Source organism: Microcaecilia unicolor, chromosome 9 (assembly GCF_901765095.1).
Source record: "Microcaecilia unicolor chromosome 9, aMicUni1.1, whole genome shotgun sequence".
NCBI classification, from domain to species: domain Eukaryota; kingdom Metazoa; phylum Chordata; class Amphibia; order Gymnophiona; family Siphonopidae; genus Microcaecilia; species Microcaecilia unicolor.
The window spans coordinates 50507050-50523477 of NC_044039.1; the positions used below are offsets into that span (position 1 = coordinate 50507050).

At 40.9% G+C, this 16428-nt stretch overlaps 1 protein-coding gene across 4 annotated transcripts in view; it reads left to right on the forward strand.

The window, feature by feature from the left end:
* Nucleotides 1-16428, forward strand: part of TEAD4 (TEA domain transcription factor 4) — a 346867-nt gene that overhangs the window by 119180 nt on the left and 211259 nt on the right. For 3 of the 4 annotated variants that reach the window (XM_030214440.1, XM_030214441.1, XM_030214439.1), the window contains one exon: nt 2902-3153. In XM_030214440.1, coding sequence (XP_030070300.1) covers nt 3147-3153 — 7 coding nt within the window. In that variant the 5' untranslated portion in view covers nt 2902-3146. Of the gene's footprint in view, nt 1-481; nt 503-2901; nt 3154-16428 lie in introns of those variants that run through there. The other variant, XM_030214442.1, reaches the window with a different exon arrangement.

The window sequence follows — 16428 nt, forward strand, 5'->3', positions numbered from 1 at the left end:
AAAGTAACCAAGAACATTAATTATCTGGGGAAGATTTATTTTTCTCTGCCTATTTGTCGTAATTGGCTCTGTTGAGTCACACATGAATGTATACATGTGTGCGTATCTGTGTTTGCAATTTGCAAGAGTTACATTATAGTTCTAGGGGCTTGTTGAGACCTGGCAAGTGCAGTTTCTTGTGTTATTTAATTTCTGTTTATTGAACAAGTAAATAGCGGTACAATAAAGTAAGTATGCCAATAAATATTTCATCAGCACTATTCGCTCTGAAATTATGGCATTATATGCAGCATATATACTCCTCCCACCCCCTAATACCCCTCCCTTATTCGTACTCCCCCCCCCTAGGACAGTGTCAAACATGGTACCAACAGAGCAAAATCTATGTGTATCGGGTCTACACAGCCAACTTATTCAGAATTTTACTTCTTACTCTTGTAGGCAGTGATTAAATGTATGTTTCCCAGACAGACAAAAACAGTTTCCTCCTTTTAAAATAGAGGTGAACCGTGAGCATCCCTACCTTCCAAGGTAATAAGTGTATATATAACTTGTTTCTCCAGTGCTAGAGGGAAGGCGGGTCTTCTCCCACCCAATGTTGCATAATGCATCTTTTTGCTCTTTCGCTAGCAGTAATCTTTCCCTTTTATTCAAAGAACCATTTTTGTATATTAAAGCAAAACAAAAATGTCAGCTTCTCTGAAGAGAGAAACTCTTGTATTATAAACATTATCCTTTGAGATGGTGAAAAATACACTTACAATTGCCTTGATAAATTTGTTTGCCTGTTTTGTATGCTATTAATGTCTTTCTTGATATTCAGGCTGCCTACTTTCTCTGACAATATGAGGAAATTTGGGTATTTTGGGAATCAGCTATCTGTAGCTTTTCCCCCTTTGCCTGATCATTCTCTGTCTGCTCATATGTCTTAAACTGATTCACGTTGGCTTTCAGCATTGATTTTCCATCTCTTTTTCTCTCTCTTTGTATTTTCTGCTAGCTCTTCTGTTTACATCCCCCTTCCCTTTATTTATTTCCTGTAGTCAACTTCTTTCTCTGTTTCTACTCTGTGCATCCTGTTGCATGCATGAAAATATGGAACCCCCACCCCAAGCCAGTGACATGGGGACTGGAGGTCCGGTGGCCCTCCAATCCCCCCCAAACAACTTTAGTTATCAAAGATTATTGGCTGTTAGTACTAATTAGTCAGTTAAGTTACGCGTGTAACTCACATTATTCTATAACTTGTATGCAAAATGTTGCATGCTAACCCTTGCATTCTGTATATGGCGACTTAAGTTGCACGTGTTAATCAGCGTGGTTAGCCAATTTGCACAAGCAGCTTAAATGATTAATGTTCCAATCAGTGCCAATAGTTCCCTAACAACCAATTATTGGTGTTATTTGGCCTTAATTGGGAGTTACATGCACATTCTATAACGATGTGTTCATAACTCCTATAGCGCGTAATTTCAAGAGGGCATGTGTAAGGTCATTCCTATGAGTTATGCACATTTTTATAGAGTATGCGCGATCCATGCCTAATTTAGAAGCTGTTATTTACACCTGATTTCAGATTAGGCGCTATTCTATAAAGTGCAGATACCCTTTTATAGAATAGCGCTCAACGCATATTTTTCCGCGTGATTTACTGAATCTAGTCATAAGTGTAAGTGATCCAAAAACATCACAGCTTAAACATAGATCTCTAAACCTTCCTGTACCATGCTAAGTAAACTTAACAGTGATATATAAAGACTCAAATGCAGTAATCGTGCATTCAAACTCTGTACGCTCATTTATGAACTTCTACATACCCTCTATGTAACACCCCCTCTCCTTCCCCTCCAGGGAATCTGGCATTCTTTGCTTCCTTTCCATATACCAATTCTTTTTTTTAAATAACTTATTCAATATAAGGCCGTTGGAGATAAGGATTGCAAATATGAACCCCAGGTAGAGAGACAGACGTTTTTGTGCATTGTACAGGTACCAGCCCCAGTTGCCTCCCACTGGGTAGAGCATGAGCCCAAGCTCTCCAGTTCCAATATGAGGGAGGATCAAAGGTGGTCTAGGAGCAGAGAATACATTTCTTTCCCACCAGTACTAATTTACCGATTAGCATCTTTTCCTGTTTTCCCACCACACCCAATCTAGCAGAGATATCAGTAGAAATGCCTCTGGCACTGGATGTATTCTCTGCCCAATTCTTCTGCTCAGTCCAAAACTGATGTAGGACAGCACAGCTCCAGAAAGCATGATAAGGATTATTTTCTTGGTGTCTAAATGGAGATGGCCAGTTATAGAATTGCCCCCTAAGGGGGTCTTTTACTAAGGTGTGCTAGTGTTTTTAGCTCACACTAAAAATCAGCAGACACTAAAAATGATGCCCATGGGAAAATAAAGGGGCGGCTTAGTGTTTAGTGTCAGTCAATTTTTAGTTCGCGCTATAAATGCTAGCACACCTTCGTAAAAGACCCCCTAAATGTTTAAAGGTGATTTTGTATAGAAGGTTACAATAGTTTTCATTGAACTAGGATTGCATGACTTTAACATAAATTTAAGCTTGTGCAGATGGAATTTTGTTAATGCTCTGCACAATTTGGGCTTTTCAGTTCTGAATCGTTCTCTCCATGTTGAAAAACATACGTACTTTCTCCGTTACTGCCTTGTCTGAAGAATCAGCAGCCCCACCACCACCATTGACTTCACATATTATCTCCCCCTTTCCATTTTTGCTGTGCACCCTAACATAGTAGGACTCAAGTCCTTAAAAAAATTATTAGCCAAGTATAGATTTTGGAGTCAGGATGCTGGGCTGTGTGGCTCTTGGGCTGAGTCAGTGTGGCTTTATTTATTTTCGTATTCTAACTGTGCCTGATTAATCTTTCTCCTCCCCAGGTTTTGTGACAGCTTCTCCAAGCGAAGTCTTGGAGTTTTGAGCCGGCATCATTACCTCAAACGAGTGGAGCTCTCCCACCTCCCCAGAGGGGAGCAACGACACAGGCAGTGAGGCCTTGGACAAACCAATTGACAGTGATGCAGAGGGGGTGTGGAGCCCTGACATCGAGCAGAGCTTTCAGGAAGCACTGGCCATCTACCCCCCATGCGGGCGACGAAAAATCATCCTCTCCGATGAAGGGAAGATGTATGGTAAGGATGGAGAGATTTATAGCTTGGAAATTTTATATCTTTTTATGAAGTGTTGTAATCAGTTATATTTTATAACAGTAATAAAATTAGCAGGCTTATTTTCGAAAGGTAAGGGAGCTATGCACCTGGGAGCAATTTGTGAAATCCAGTGCAGTGCCCTCTAGGGTGCCCGTTTGGTGTCCTGGCATGTCAGGGGGACCAGTGCACTACGAATTCTGACTCCTTCCACGACCAAAGGGCTTGGATTTGGTTGTTTTTGAGATGGGCGTCCTCAGTTTCCATTATGGCCGAAAACTGGGGACGACCATCTCTAAGGTCGACCATCTCAACATTTAGGTTGACCATCTCTAAGGTCGATCTAAATGTTGAGATTTGGGTGTCCCCGACTGAATTATTGAAAGGAAAGATGAACGCCCATCTTGTTTCCATAATACAGGTTTCTCCGCCCCTTCGCGGGGCCATCCTGCGAGGACGCCCTTATGAAAACTTGGGCGCCCCGTTCGATTATGCCCCTCACTTTCTACCAATGACTGCACTGGGATGGTAGTTACAGAAAGAGCCAGAAAGAAAGGCCTTAGAGCATCTAGCCAAATGACTGATCTGTGTGCTTAAATATCATAAAATGTTTTCTAATAGCAGTGGTATAATTTAGAAACTGTGCATAAAGGAAAAAAAAATATTTATTTATATTTGTCAGCTGCCTAACCAAACATTCAAGATGAGGTATGTATCAAATAAAAAACATCATAGTAGAATGTAATTGTCATAGCAAATACAATATTATTCAATTAACAAATACAGAAATTCATAAATAGCAAATCAACAAAATACAGCAAAAATAATAAGCCAAAAAACCACACCAATCTATATACTAAGAATAAAACCCAGCACTGTCATGAACAGGCCTGTGAGAAAGGACAAACTAAAATAAAACTTTTGAATGTGATTACAAAAACCTGGTGTAATCAGTACCCATCTTATATTTAAGCTCTTTGGTGCGCTTTAGAGAGGGGGCTCCACACAGCAAGCTGAGGTGTAGAGGACTCTTCCATTTCTATCCTTAAAACAGAGGGGATGGAAAAAAAGGGGAGCAGTTTGGAGAGACTGAAAGATAATGGAGTGGAAAGTCATAGTAAAGAAGGAATTGAAAAACAGCAAAGAAGCACCTCATGTTCTTTACATGGTATACTGGCAGAGTTGTGAGAGAAAGGAAGAAATAGCAGAAGAGCAAGTCAGGAGAATCATGGGTGCCTGACCTCAAAAAGGGCAGGATTGGCGGATATTTTTGGAATGCCCTCACACACTCTCACTTTTCCAGGATGAAACAGAGAATGAGTCAGTAAAACAAGCTGTCTTAGTGAGTTGATATTCAATGTTGTGTCTGCAGAATGCCTCTATCCGGCTGCCCTGCACCTGTTCATGGTGCTAAGAGTTAGTCCGTGCCATTTGCAGAGGGTCCCCTAGCAGGCTTTGCTGGCTGATTTATCCCCTTCTGTACTGATTTAGCTCGGGTTTCTGCCAAGAAAGAGGCACAGAGAGCTTGTTGTTCTGGTAGATCTGACAGGAGAAAGAAAAGCAAATGCAACACAAGCTCATGGTTGAGCATCAGTGGCAGCATTTGGATCAGCCATGCGGCACAGACTAAATAGTTACATTGTGCAATAGGCTAAGGAAGACTTTGAGTCCATCAAAGTTTGCTGTCTTCAGTTTCTATTTCTCCTGCTATTAAATAGATGGAGATAAACCTAAGTAATAAATACAGTGCAATCCGCTTAACTGCAAGGGCCTGAGACCAAAGAAATGCATGCAGTTAACCGGAGCGTGCACTTAACCGTTGTGACCAAAAGAAGCTTGACATCTGATAAACATATGTACAGTACTGTTTATTATTATACGTACAGTATACAGTCTCTGTTAACTGACTTTAGGCTTACTTGAAGTAATCAGTTATAGTCCTCTGTACACTATTGGGTCTGTGAGTTTCATAGACTACATCTGCCAGACAGTAAAAACTGTCATAGTACTAACATCCAGTGGCCTCCAGATAGGCCCGCATGGTGTTGAGACTCTCCAGCGCTCTTGCAAAAGTGACAGGAGGAGGTTGTTTAATTTCGTCAGCATGTGCCTCGCTGCTCATTTCATCATCTGTTTCATTATCAGCCATTGTTGCCTGCATGTAGGCACTTATCTCGACATCAGTGCTGTCGTCAGCTGTTTGTAGATCGTAATCAACAGCTACGTAGCGATGAAACTCCTCTTCAGTAACCTGGGATGTCAATAACCTGTTCATCTGACGCGTTTGCAACAGCTGCATCTGTTCCTCTCCTTTCATCTTTCCAACCATCCAACAGTGGCTTTGAATTCAGTAAGTCCAAGACTTTCAGCTAGCTGGTTAGCTTTCTCCATAAGCAGTGGACCACTGACAGGAAACTGTCTGCTCCTGACTCGTGAAAACCACCGAAGAAGAGCATCTTCTACCTCCTCAGCTTTTCTTGCCCTTTTACGTTTCCTGTGTGGATTTATATTGTTTTGCCAGTCTTCCAGAAGCTGATCTTTCTGCTTCAAGACACGTGAAATTTGACTGGGATTGACACCATATTCTTTAGCAATAGATGCTTGACTTTGTTTGTTTTCTAATTTTTTAAGAACTTCTACTCGTTGACCCAGTGTTAAAGCCTTACAGTTCCACTGCGACAACGACTCCGGTGTACCCTCTAACAACATTATTTCGCTTATTCTGCCTGTGGCAGTTAAAGGGGCAGTAAATTTGAAATCTCATTGGTTGTCACGCACCAATCGGCTTCCACATTCCGTGCGCGCGCTTATGCGGATTCTTTCCTGCAGAGGAGCTGTCTTAAGCCATGCATATAAGTGAATCTTGCACTTATCAGTGGTGCGCTAAACCGAAGTTTGTCCCCATAGAAATTGATGGTGCCAAAAATGGGACCTAAGTACAGCATGCAGTTAAACAGAGCATGCACTTATCCGACATGCACTTAAATGGAGTGCACTGTAAATACTTAAGCCTTCTCTTCCCTTAAGCCTGTGATTTTTGCCTGCTTTGTGAAAAGTATTTCCATTAAATATATGTTAAAAAAAGGAAACAAACAAAAATATATATATACTTGTGAATGAAGACGTGGAGGGGCATAATTGAACGAAAACGTCTATCTCCATGGGCGTTTATCTCCGAGAACGGGTCCGTGAAGGGGCGGACCGAACCGTATTTTTGAAAAAAATAGACGTCCATGTTTTATTCGACAATTTGTGAGCTGGGCGTTTTTGTTTTTCAGTGATAATGGAAAATGAAAGCGCCCAGCTCAAAAACGAATAAATCCAAGGCATTTGTTCATGGGAGGGGCCAGGAGTCGTAGTGCACTGGTCCCCCTCACATGCCAGGACACCAACCGGGCACCCTAGGGGGCACTTTTACAAAAACAAAAAAAAAGGTAAAAGAGCTCCCAGGTGCATAGCACCCTTCCCTTGTGTGTTGAGCCCCCCAAATCCCCCTCAAAACCCACTGCCCACAAGTCTACACCATTACTATAGCCCTAAGGGGTGAAGGGGGGCACCTACATGTGGGTACAGTGGGTTTGGGGGGGTTGAACGACTAAGCATTAAGCAGCACAATTGTAACAGGTGGGGGGGGGATGGGTCTGGGTCCACCTGCCTGAAGTCCACTGCACCCCCTAACAACTGCTCCAGGGACCTGCATACTGCTGCCAGGCAGGTGGGTATGACATTTGAGGGTGAAAATAAAAAGTTGTGAAACATCATTTTTTGTGGTGGGAGGGGGTTAGTGACCACTGGGGGAGTCAGGTGAGGTCATCCCCAATTCCCTCTGGTGGTAATCTGGTTATTTAGGGCACTTTTTGGGGCCTTATTCGTGAAAAAACAGGGTCCAGGAAAAGTGCCCTAAATTCTAGCTACAAACGCATACTTTTTTCCATTATCGGCAAAAGGCGCCCATCTCTCCTCGGCCGATAACCCACCACGCCTCCGACACGCCCCCGTCAACTTTGTACGCTTTCGCGATGGAGTGCAGTTGAAAACGTCCAAAATCGGCTTTCCATTATACCGATTTATTCGTTTTTGTGAGATAAACGTCTATCTCCCGATTTGGGTCGAAATCTAGGCGTTTTTCTCTTTCAATTATAAGGTGGATATTTTACTAAATTTTATGCAAAGTTGATAAGTTTTGTTTTCATTTGTCTTGAATTTTGATACCTTTGTTGTAGATGTTCATCTGAAATTTCTGAGTGTGGTGGATGGGGAAGGACATATTGCAAGAATGACAGAACCAAGCAAAGGTTTACTGTTTGCAAATATGACTTCCAGGCCTCTTGCATGCAGTGGGGAGTGGGCAAAGTCAAGACCTCTTGTAGCATGGACTCTGCATTACGAAGAGGTTCATTTCCAAAGCACTTAGATTTACAAAGTTCCATAGGTAACTATGAAACGTTGTAAGCCTAAGTGCTTTGAAAATATGCCTCAAAGTGAAGTAGCCTAGTGGTTAGAGCAGTAGGTTCAGAATAAGGGAAGCTAAGGTTCAAATCCTCTGTTGATTGTCTGTTCCTCATAAGCAGGTTTATTTTGTGGTCCGGCATGTTCTTCATGTTCTCCACTACTGCCAACTCCAGACTTCGCGCCTTCTGTCTCACTGCACCCTACGCCTGGAATAAACTTCCTGAGCCCCTACGTCTTGCCCCATCATTGGCCACCTTTAAATCTAGACTGAAAGCCCACCTCTTTAACATTGCTTTTGACTCGTAACCATTTGTAACCACTCGCCTCCACCTACCCTCCTCTCTTCCTTCCCGTTCACATTAATTGATTTGATTTGCTTACATTATTTATTTTTTGTCTATTAGATTGTAAGCTCTTTGAGCAGGGACTGTCTTTCTTCTATGTTTGTGCAGCGCTGTGTACACCTTGTAGCGCTATAGAAATGCTAAATAGTAGTAGTAGTAGTTGTAGAAGAGGAATAGCATACCAGTCCCCATGATTGTACTTTGGATTTATCACCATACTTAGGCTAGGGATCTGTCATGGCTTCCACTAGCACTGTTGACCCTGGTGCAAAGAAGATAAATGGTTAATAAATCCCAATAAATAATAATAATAGTAATAATAACTGTAGTCATCTATTCAGAGGCAATTTCCAGTACAAAGCCGTGTTTCATCTAGCGGTCACCAGCAGGTGTACTATCATGGAGTGCATCCTTTCCTTTAGTAAAAATTCCATGAATAAGCCATATGAAGAGACCCCATACAATTACGTATCTAACATATTAATATCTTACAGTGGGTAATTGCACCTCACATGTTAGAAGGGATGCCCCCTTACACCTCCTCAGCATCAGTGCATCTCATAGACATACCCTCCCTACTTCAGACAGTTTGGATTTTAATGTCTCACGTGAAAGCTTTATGATAAAAGCCACAACAAAACTGACAATAATGAAATTTAGCAAAGTGAGGGATCCTATTACAAAGCTGCGATAGCGATTCCCACTTGGCAAATGCGACAAAGCCACACCTGAATTTTTTGAGGTCACGCAGAAAATCAATAGCTGAGTAACAGAGTTAGGTTTTATTTATTTATTATATTTGTATCCCGCACTTTCCCACTAAAAGCAGGCTCAATGCGGCTTACATACCTAGGACTGGTGTACACTAGCTGTAACTACCATACTGCTCCCACCCCCCACCCATTGCCCTGCATTGTACAACACCTTCTCACTATGATACTTCTTGGGTCACCCATTTTGTCCCCATCAGGCTGGTAGCTATTTCTTTGTTGCATTGTACATCTCCTAAATAAAAACAGTTACAGTTTCAGCTCACTTTGCTTCCTTTTCTTTGTAATGCATGTTGGATTGTACCATTTTTTTGAAAAAGCATGAAGTAAATCCAGATAATAAATCATTAAAGATTGAACTAAAACATCTTTCCCAACATAGTTAAGATTTAATCACCTTATTGTCATTGCGTCTTGTTATGTCTTTTTAACACAACAAGTGATAAGTTCCATTGAGGACATTTTCCAGGATAATTTATCATATTCCTGTTATGATTGTTGTATAATGCTGTTAAATGTGTATGTTTCTGATACTGTTTCATGTTAGTCCTATTACTCATTGATTGTATTCAGTCATTTTACTGTTGTTATGATGTTAATAAAATTGTAAGTTTTATGTTAAACTATATCTGCTGTACACCACTTTGGGTGAATCTCTTCATAAAGGTGGTTAATAAATCCCAATAAATAATAATAGTAATAATAACTGTAGTCATCTATTCAGAGGCAATTTCCAGTACAAAGCTGTGTTTCATCTAGCGGTCACCAGCAGGTGTACTATCATGGAGTGCATCCTTTCCTTTAGTAAAAATTCCATGAATAAGCCATATGAAGAGACCCCATACAATTACGTATCTAACATATTAATATCTTACAGTGGGTAATTGCACCTCACATGTTAGAAAGGATGCCCCCTTACACCTCCTCAGCATCATTGCATCTCATAGACATATCCTCCCTACTTCAGACAGTTTGAAAATACTCGGTGTCACACTTGACTGCAACCTTACTCTTGAGAGCCAAGTAAACTCTGTAACAAAGAAAATGTTCTATTCAATGTGGAAGCTCAAACGATTAAAACCTTTCTTCCCAAGAGCAAGCTTTCGATATCTAATACAATCAATGGTTCTAAGCCATGCAGATTATTGCAACGGGGAATCTACGCAGGTTGCAAAGAACAACTCATAAAAAACTCCAGACCGCCCAAAATACAGCAGCCAGGCTGATATTCAGCAAAACATGCTACGAAGTGCCAAACCCCTTCGAGAAAAGTTGCATTGGCTCCCAATCAAAGAACGGATCACCTTCAAAATCTGCACCTTAGTCCACAAAATCATAGATGGTGTAGTCCCAGGATACATGACAGACCTTATAGATCTGCCAATAAGAAACAAAGTCAGATCGTCAAGATCCTACCTAAACCTACACTATCCAAATTGCAAAGGACTGAAATACAAAACAACTTACGCATCCGGCTTCTTCTACATAAGCGCAAAACTATGGAATGGCCTCCCAAAAGCTGTGAAAACAATCCACGACCACATGAACTTCAGGAAATCACTAAAAACCAACCTCTTCAAAATGGCTTACCCTAACGACCCCACGTAAACCTCTTCAACCAGCAACATAACAAGACTATAATTGTACTGGACAACACGCAATCTTCATCCCTTCCGACCCTCCACTTATACCTCATACGATCACTATATAACCTTGTATCTGTTATCAACTGACTAGGCAAACACCTCTGACAGTACTATGTAAGCCACATTGAGCCTGTAACTAGGTGGGAAAATGTGGGGTACAAATGCAATAAATAAAAATAAATAGTTCTTATGGAGCATCAGAGCCAGTGGTGGAACCATCCTTCTTGCCCAAGGTACTTTCCAGTCCTGAGCCATATGCACTGAATTTTGGATGTCCAGTCCACTCTGGGGAATCATCCAGCCATCTTCTTTGTAGTCTTCCTCTTTTCCTCACTCCTTCGGTTTTTCTAAGCATCACTGGTTTTATCAACCTGTTGTCTCCAATCTTAATCCTATCCTTTGTAGTCAATCTAGAACTAAACACATCCACGTTCTTTCATCTTTACATATATAGAATCGTCAAGGCAAATCTGTTGTATTATTTAATCCCAATCATCCTCAGTATTTCTAGACCAGTATCATTTAACCACACCTGCTGGCTTTTGATGATAGGATCCCTTTCGTTTTATGTTGTTTGATATAACTTTGATATAAGACACTTGTTTATGAAGGACCAGGGTATTAAATAGCTTTTCAAATGTGTTAAATGTTACATGTTATTTGAACCTCCTGCATTCTTATTGAATAGGCCCTTCAGTTGCAAATATTGCAATAGGAGTATATAATTGGCCTAGTGGTTAGAGCTCTGGGATTGACATTCAGAGGTGGCTGGTTCAAATCCTACTGCTGCTCCCTGTGATCTTGGATAGTCACCTAAATCTCCATTTCCTCAGGGTACCAACTTAGATTGTGAGCCCAACAGGAAAATACCTAGTGTACCTGCATGTAACTCACCTTGAGCTACTACTGAAAAGGTGTAAGCAAAATCCAAATAAATAACTTAGATGAAATGTCTCCATTTGTTTAATGGAGTGAAAATGTCTTCCACAGAATAATACAAATATACCATCGTTTATTTGTTTTTAATTTAAGTGTCAAAGAACTGTGGAGTCAAAAGAGAGGGGAGAGTACAGACCTTTCCTTCTGACATATTACTCTGTTACAAAAAGTTGATTTCTTACCATATTTTTGGAAATTTTCCTGTAACACTGCTTCTGTATAGCATCCCTCCTCTCTCACACTTGAGACATTCGCATATTGATACCTTTTTTTCTCAGATAATCACTGATTTGATATTCAAAATTGCTTACACAATCAGCATTGGAGGTAACAGCATAGTGTTTCTTTAAAATTATGTCCCAGTGTGAATAGATACATTTTATTTGTTATTTGTTTATTTTATTTTATTTATTTATTTGTTACATTTATATCCCACATTTTCCCATGTATTTGTAGGCTCAATGTGGCTTTCATAGTACCGGAGAAGCGTGACAGACTCCGGTGTAAACAAATACAAAGTGATGTTGTGGTAAGATAAAGTTCATGTGGCATAGCCATACTAGGGAATCATACAACGGAAGAGTTGTGTTATGTCCATTACGTTCTTTAGTTTTGTTGTGTTGCAGAGGTCAGGCATTTATGTTGGATCGGTAGGGTATGCCTTTTTAAACAGGTTAGTTTTTAGTGTTTTCCGGAAGTTTAGGTGGTCGTTCGTAGTTTTCAAGGCTTTTGGTAATGCGTTCCACAGTTGTGTGCTTGTGTAGGAAAAACTGGATGTGTAAGTTGATTTGTATTTGAGTCCTTTGCGCTTGGGTAGTGCAGATTTAGGTACGTTCGTGTTGATTCGGATGTGTTTCTAGTTGGTAGGTTGATCAAGTCTGTCATGTATCCCGGAGCTTCACCGTAGATAATTTTGTGAACCAGAGTGCAGATTTTGAAAGCAATGCGTTCTTTGATTGGGAGCCAGTGTAGTTTTTCGCGAAGGGGTTTTGCACTTTCGAATAGCATTTTTCCGAAGATAAGCCTAGCTGCCATGTTTTGAGCGATCTGAAGTTTCTTTAAGGTTTGTTCTTTGCATCCCGCATAAATTCTATTGCAGTAGTCTACATGGCTTAGTACCATTGATTGTATCAGGTTGCGAAATGTTCCCCTCGGGAAGAATTGTTTCATGCGTTTGAGTTTTCACATTGAGTGGAACATTTTCTTTGTTGTGGATGTCACTTGGCTCTCTAGTGTTAAGTTGCAGTCCATTGTAATGCCGAGGGTTTTCAGGCTGTCTGAGATAGGGAGGGTGTAATCTGGGGTGTTGATAATTGTGGGGTTATCCGTGCTGTGTAGGGATGAGAGACAGTGTGTTTTTTCTTTGTTTAGTTTTAGTTGAAATGCATTTGCCCATGAGTCCATGATGTTCAAGCTGATCTTGATTTCATTGGTGATTTCTGACAGTTTAGATTTGTAAGGAATGTATGTTATGACATCTTCTGCATAGATGAAAGGGTTAAGGCCTTGGTTAGATAAGGACTTGGCTAGTGGGGTCATCATTAGGTTGAAGAGGATCGGTGATAGTGGTGATCCTTGTGGTACTCCACAGTCTGCTTTCCACAGTGATGCTATGTTTGAGTTTGATTTTACTTGATATGTTCTTGTGGCTAGGAAACCCTTGATCCACCAATCCCAAACTTATCTAGTAATCTTATTAATATATTATGGTTTACCATGTCGAGTGCACTAGACATGTCAAATTGGAGGAGGAGGATGTATTTGCCTATTGCTATTTCCTGCTTGAATTTGGCTAGGAGAGTGAGTAGTACTGATTCTGTGCTGTGGAGGGGGTGAAAACCTGACTGTGATTCGTGTAATATTGAGAATTTGTTTATATAATCTGTAAGTTGTTTGGCTACCATGCTTTCCATCAGTTTGACTGACAACGGAGTGGATGCTACTGGACAGTAGTTAGTGATTTCATTTGTTTTTTTCTTGGTGTCTTTTGGTATTGGAGTGAGTAGGATATTGCCATTTTCCTTAGGGAAGAGACCTTGCTGAAGCATGTAGTTTAGGTGGGGTGTGAGGTCTGCTATGAAGCTGTCAGGGGCAGATTTCATTAGGTAGTTGGGACAGGTATCTAGTTTACAATGAGTGTTGGAGAACCTGCTGATCGCATGTGCAACTGCATTGATGGTAAGGAGAGCGAATTTTAACCAGGTTCGGTCAGCCGGGTATTCTCCAGTGGTTGGGTCCAACTCATTAAGGAAGATTTCGATGTCCTGAGGTAGCGTGTTGCGTAGGTTTGCAATTTTTTCATTGAAATACTTAGCAAGTTTGTCTGCTGATGGGATGTCTGTATTCGTTGTATGACCAAGTTGGTGTCTAGGAGTTTGTTCACGAGTTGGTATAATTTCTTCGTGTCTTTGTAATCTGTCCCTATTTTAGCTTTATAGTATGATCTTTTGGTCTGTCTTATTGTGTATTTGTATTTTCTTTGTGAGTGTTTCCATATGTTGAGTGTGTGTTCATCTTTTGTTTTTCTCCATGCTCGTTCGAGTTTCCTGGATTGTGTTTTTAGCTTTTTCAGTTCATCATTGAACCATAGTATTGAGTTATTCTTACGTGAAGTTCTTGTTCGTAAGGGTGCTATTTTATCTAGTATGCTAGTATGCTATTTCATCTAGAGCCGACGAGAGAAGGAAAAATTCTAGATCTAGTCATTTGTGGAGCACATGATCTGGTACGGGAGGTAACGGTGCGGGGGCCGCTTGATAACAATGATCATAATATGATCAGCTTTGAAATCTGCTTTCAAAAAAGTAGACAACGGAAGTCAAATATGTTGGTGTTTAACTTAAAAAAAGGGAACTATGATAAAATGAGAAGAATGGTAAAAAAAGAACTTAGAGGAGCGAAGGATAGGGTAAAAAACCTACAACAGGCGTGGATGCTGTTCAAAAACACCGTCCTGGAGGCCCAGGCCAAATATATTCCATGTATCAGTAAAGGAGGGCAGAAGACCAAACGACAACCAGCGTGGTTAAAAAGAGAGGTGAAGGAGGCTATTGGAACAAAAAGAGAATCCTTCAGAAAATGGAAGAAAGAATCAACTGAAGATAATAAAAAGTGGCATAATGAATGTCAAATCAGATGCAAAGCGCTGATAAGAAAGGCTAAGAAGGACTTTGAAAGGAAGATAGCGGTAGAGGCAAAAACATATAGTAAAAGGTTTTTCAGGTATATTAAAAGCAGGAAACTGGCAAAAGAATCGGTTGGGCCACTGGATGACCGGGGAGTAAAAAGGGCACTCAGGGAAGATAAAGAAATAGCGGAAAGATTAAATGAGTTCTTTGCCTTGATCTGCACCAAGGAAGATTTGGTTGGGATACCGGTGCCGGACAGGGTATTCGAGGCTGATGAGTCAGAGAAACTTAATGAAATCTCTGTAAACCTGGAGGATGTAATGGGGCAGTTCTGCAAAGTAAAGAGTAGCAAATCTGGGCTGGATGGCATTCATCCCAGGGTACTGATGGAACTAATAAATGAGCTTGCGGAGCTACTGTTGTTTATATGTAATTTATCCTTAAAATCGAGCGTGGTACCGGAAGATTGGAAGGTTGCTAATGTAACACCGATTTTTAAGAAAGGTTCCAGATACGGGGAATTATAGACCGGTGAATCTGACATCAGTGCCGGGCAAAATGGTAGAGACTATCAGTAAGAACAAAATAACAGAGCACATTCTAAAGCATGGACTGATAAGACATTGTCAGCATGGATTTAGTGAAGGAAAGTCTTGCCTCACCAACCTACTGCATTTCTTTGAAGGGGTAAAGAAACATGTCGACAAAGGTGAGCCGGTGGATATTGTGTATCTGGATTTTCAGAAAGCATTTGACAAAGTCCCTCATGAAAGGCTCCAGAGGAAATTAGAGAGTCATGGGATTGGAGGTAGTGTATTGTTATGGATTAAAAACTGGTTGAAAGATAGGAAACAGAGAGTGTTTTTTATTTTTTGAACATTTATACCCCACTTTTTCCACTTGAAGCAGACTCAAGGTGGCTTACAATGCACAGGTGAATCAAATACAATTACATTAGATAGAGGAGAAGGGTTAAATGGTTACTATTCGCAGTGGAGAAGGGTAGTTAATGGGGTCCCTCAGGGATCTGTGCTGGGACCATTGCTTTTTAACATTTTCATAAATGACCTGGAGGTGGGGGTAACTAGCAAGGTTATCAGATTTGCTGATGACACAAAGTTGTTCAAGGTTGTCAAAATCGCGGGAAGATTGTGAAAAGTTGCAGAAAGATCTTGCGAGACTAGGAGACTGGGCGTCTAAATGGCAGATGACGTTTAATGTGAGCAAGTGCAAAGTGATACATGTGGGAAAGAGGAACCCAAACTATAGCTATGTCATGCAAGGTTCAGCGTTAGGAGTCACGGAACGAGAAAGGGACCTGGGAGTCATCATTGATGATACGTTGAAATCTTCTGCTCAGTGTGCTGCTGCGGCTAAGAAAGCAAATAGAATGTTAGGTATTATTAGGAAAGGGATGGAAAACAAAAATGAGGATATTATAATGCCACTGTATCGGTCCATGGTGCGACCGCACCTAGAGTATTGTGCTTGATTCTGGTCGCCGCACCTCAAAAAAGATATAGTGGAATTAGAAAAGGTACAGAGAAGGGCAACAAAGATGTTTAAGGGGATGGGACGACTTTCCTATGAAGAAAGGCTAAAGCACTGGGGCTTTTCAGCTTGGAGAAAAGGCGGCTGAGGGGTGATATGATACAGGTATATAAATTAATGAGTGGAGAACAGATAGATGTGGAGCGTCTGTTTTACGCTTTCCTAAAATACTAGGACAAGGGGGCATGCGAGTGCAGTAAGTTTAAAACAAATAAGAGAAAATTTTTCTTTACTTAGCGTGTAATTCGACTCTGGAATTCATTGCCGGATAATGTGGTTAAGGTGGTTAGCTTAGCAGAGTTTAAGAAAGGTTAGGACAGCTTCCTGAAGGAAAAGGCCATAGAATGTTATTAAATGGACGTAGGGAAAAATCCACTATTCCTGGGACAAGCAGTACAAAATGCTTTGCTCCGTGGATCTTGTCGGGTGA